The following is a 2,826-nucleotide window of genomic DNA, read 5'->3' on the forward strand; positions in this document are numbered from 1 at the left end:
GATGCATATACATGTTCTTATGTTATGCACAAAGTTTGAGTTGATTCCAGTTACAAATTAATTTTTTATAAATTTTTGAAGTTGCTCAAAAATTGTGCCAAAGTCCCTGCACTATAGTACAAGCTCAGTGGCCAAATTTTGGCAAAAATGACTAGGAAAGAATTCTTTGTTTTCGTATTTTTTTCTGATGCACATACATGTTCTTATGTTATGTACAAAGTTTGAGCTGATTCCAATTACAAATTAATTTTTTATGAATTTTTGAAGTTGCTCAAAAATCGTGCCAAAGTCCCTGTACTATAGTACAAGCTCAGTGGCCAAATTTTGGCAAAAATGACTAGGAAAGAATTCTTTGTTTTCGTATTTTTTTCTGATGCATATACATGTTCTTATGTTATGTACAAAGTTTGAGCCAATTCCGATCAAAATTAGATTTTTTACAAATTTTAAAAGTTAATCCAAATGCCATGTACTGTGTATAATGCTTTTTAGCTCGCTTAGCATGCTTTGTGGGAAAACCTGCTAGTCACACAAACAAATAAACTAATAATAATAATGCACTTACAATAAGATTCCTTGTACTTGTTGAGGAAGCATTGGTACTTTGCTGAGGAGGATATATTCTTACAATGTTATCCAGAGTGACATTAAGATAATGCTTACGAGATGATGGGCTGAACACTGATACCTATAGTGTGACATACAGTGTATCACAATAGCTAATAGCATTACAATAGACCTGTCTCAATATAGCCACAGATCCTTCAACAAACTCATCCTTATACTCTTCCATGACTAAGATGTGAATAGCAGCATGCATTTCCCCTACAAACATTAGTAATAATGAAACACAGCTAATTGAATGTACCACTGGGATCCTGCAACAGGGCTGTGGCACTTTTTGTTGATGTAACAATGCTTTTCACTAGAACACACAAGTGTGGTACTTTACCATTTGGTAGCTCTTTCTTGGAAGCCTAGAAATGTTCATGAACAATCATGCGTTGAGCTGCAATGCTTACTTGTCTAATAATGCTAGCAATGTTAGCATTGAGAATAGCAGAAGTAAGAGGATCTAAGAATGATAAAAGACATTAAATCAATTAGTGCATTTGCCTTAATGACTACCATCCACATCCAATTCAGATCTCATTCTAGCCCATGGCCCACTAGATTGATTAAAGTCATCAAACTGATGGTCAGAATAATCATAAATAACACTGACATGACTCTATACACAAAAATACATCAATTAATTAAAAATTATGTTTGAAAACATACTTTACGAAGAGGAGTAGAGGCTGGAGTGCCTCCAGATGATACAACAGAGACAGTTGATGTGTCATCTAGTCTTTTGACAGTGTCCTATGATGTATAATAACAGTAATGGGATATGATGAATAATAGCAACTTACCAATGGAGGAAGGCAACCAGCTGGTCCTGGAAACTTTCTAACAACTCGTGTAGGAGTTGCCTGTACACCAGTTCGAGATACAGTGGGTGTGTTCAGACGAGAGATACTAGGAGTAGTCATACGTTTAGGTAAAGATGCTGTGGTAGGAGTCGAAATGATTCTTGAAGGAGAAGGTGCGGTCAGAGGTCTAGTGATTGAGTTAGTTTTTGTAGTCTGTGAGGTGGTTTCAAGGAGTGGTCGTTTAGATAAAGGTTGAGAGGAGAGTGACCAATCAGTTTGACTGACTGCCCGAGACTTTGAATGAGTTGGAGGAGAAAGAATGGGTGGAGTGTCGTCTACCCTGTCATTGATGTTAATTGGAGAGAAATCAAACATGTCACAATTTTTAAAAATTTCCTAAGTAAAATAATAACTGAGGAACAAATAAAGGCAATAACATACATCATAATCTTCAAGGTCATCAGTAACATCATGAGTCTAAATGTAAAATACAATAAGATAATCAAATAAAAATCAAATTTAAGCTGACCTGGAGACTGGTGGCAGGACTTTTGTCTTTCTCAATAGGAGCAGGAGGAGATGGTAAAGTTCCTGCAGTGTCTGTGGCCTTTTTCTGTCGGAGAAAGCTTAGGGCTTGCCTTAATTCAGCCATGACAAAGCACGTGGATAAAACTAACCACTCCTTCAAAGTAACCCTTGACTTAAAATGAGCTGATCTGGTGAAAGAATCATGTGATTGTGATCATAAGATCATGTGATCAGATCATGGATCAACTGCAGTTAACCACGTGGACATGAGATGATCATGATGGTGAGGATGTGATAGTGTGACCTTTTCTCACAACTCACAAGTAGTGAAGCTATAAAATTGCCCTCAACTTCAGATACAAAGCCACTCTCCTTTTCTTTATTCTTCTTTGTCTTCATTCGGCATCGTCATGGCTAAAGCTATCAGAGAGAAGGACGGGAAAGCTATTCTCTGCTCTTACCTGAAAGAGCTCCGTTCCTCCGAAGAATATAAAGACTTTACTGTAGAGCTACCTCCTCTTCGCTCACTAACTGCAACTAGCACTAACTTAGAGGAACTGGCCTCCAACAACCAATGGCTTAAGAATGAGGTAGCTTTATTGATAGATTCATCATGTTCATGAATATACTTATATATATATATACTTATAGACCCCTTTAGGCGAGAATTAGTTTGTGATACCGTATATACAAAGAAATAATATTGAACGGATTTTTGTCCGCCATGTTTTACGTCAAAGTTATGCAGAGTTCCAATGGCTGATGTGCAAAGTAGAGCTGTTTTGCCAATAAAACTTTTGTTGTGCTGAACTCAGGACTATGAGAGGCTTCATATCAACTGTTCTTTACTATAGCAAGATATTTTGAAGACTTAAGAAGTCTG

The 2,826-nt window shown here is 36.9% G+C and overlaps 1 protein-coding gene across 1 annotated transcript; it reads right to left on the bottom strand.

Moving 5' to 3' along the window:
- Positions 1 to 470: 470 nt before the first annotated feature.
- Positions 471 to 2,541, bottom strand: LOC109591158 (uncharacterized protein C17orf53 homolog). Its single transcript, XM_020006950.1, has 9 exons — positions 1,945 to 2,541; positions 1,857 to 1,892; positions 1,416 to 1,811; positions 1,282 to 1,365; positions 1,129 to 1,231; positions 1,023 to 1,075; positions 869 to 977; positions 740 to 825; positions 471 to 688 (listed from the first exon to the last, which is right to left on the bottom strand). Exons 1-9 carry the CDS (start codon positions 2,065 to 2,067, stop codon positions 527 to 529), a joined length of 1,152 nt encoding a protein of 383 aa, XP_019862509.1. The 5' UTR covers positions 2,068 to 2,541; the 3' UTR covers positions 471 to 526.
- Positions 2,542 to 2,826: the final 285 nt, after the last annotated feature.

This window comes from Amphimedon queenslandica, unplaced genomic scaffold, assembly GCF_000090795.2.
Source record: "Amphimedon queenslandica unplaced genomic scaffold, v1.1 AMPQUscaffold_8810_Cont19250, whole genome shotgun sequence".
Lineage (NCBI taxonomy): Eukaryota > Metazoa > Porifera > Demospongiae > Haplosclerida > Niphatidae > Amphimedon > Amphimedon queenslandica.

Bases quoted from the DNA above. Each gene is read 5' to 3' on its own strand.
- LOC109591158 (XM_020006950.1), bottom strand. From the start codon at position 2,067: ATGGCTGAATTAAGGCAAGCCCTAAGCTTTCTCCGACAGAAAAAGGCC. The intron at 1,893-1,944 runs GTCAGCTTAAAT...TTTTACATTTAG, and splicing joins GTCCTGCCACCAGTCTCCAG to ACTCATGATGTTACTGATGA. The intron at 689-739 runs GTCTATTGTAAT...GTCACACTATAG, and splicing joins CTGTGGCTATATTGAGACAG to GTATCAGTGTTCAGCCCATC.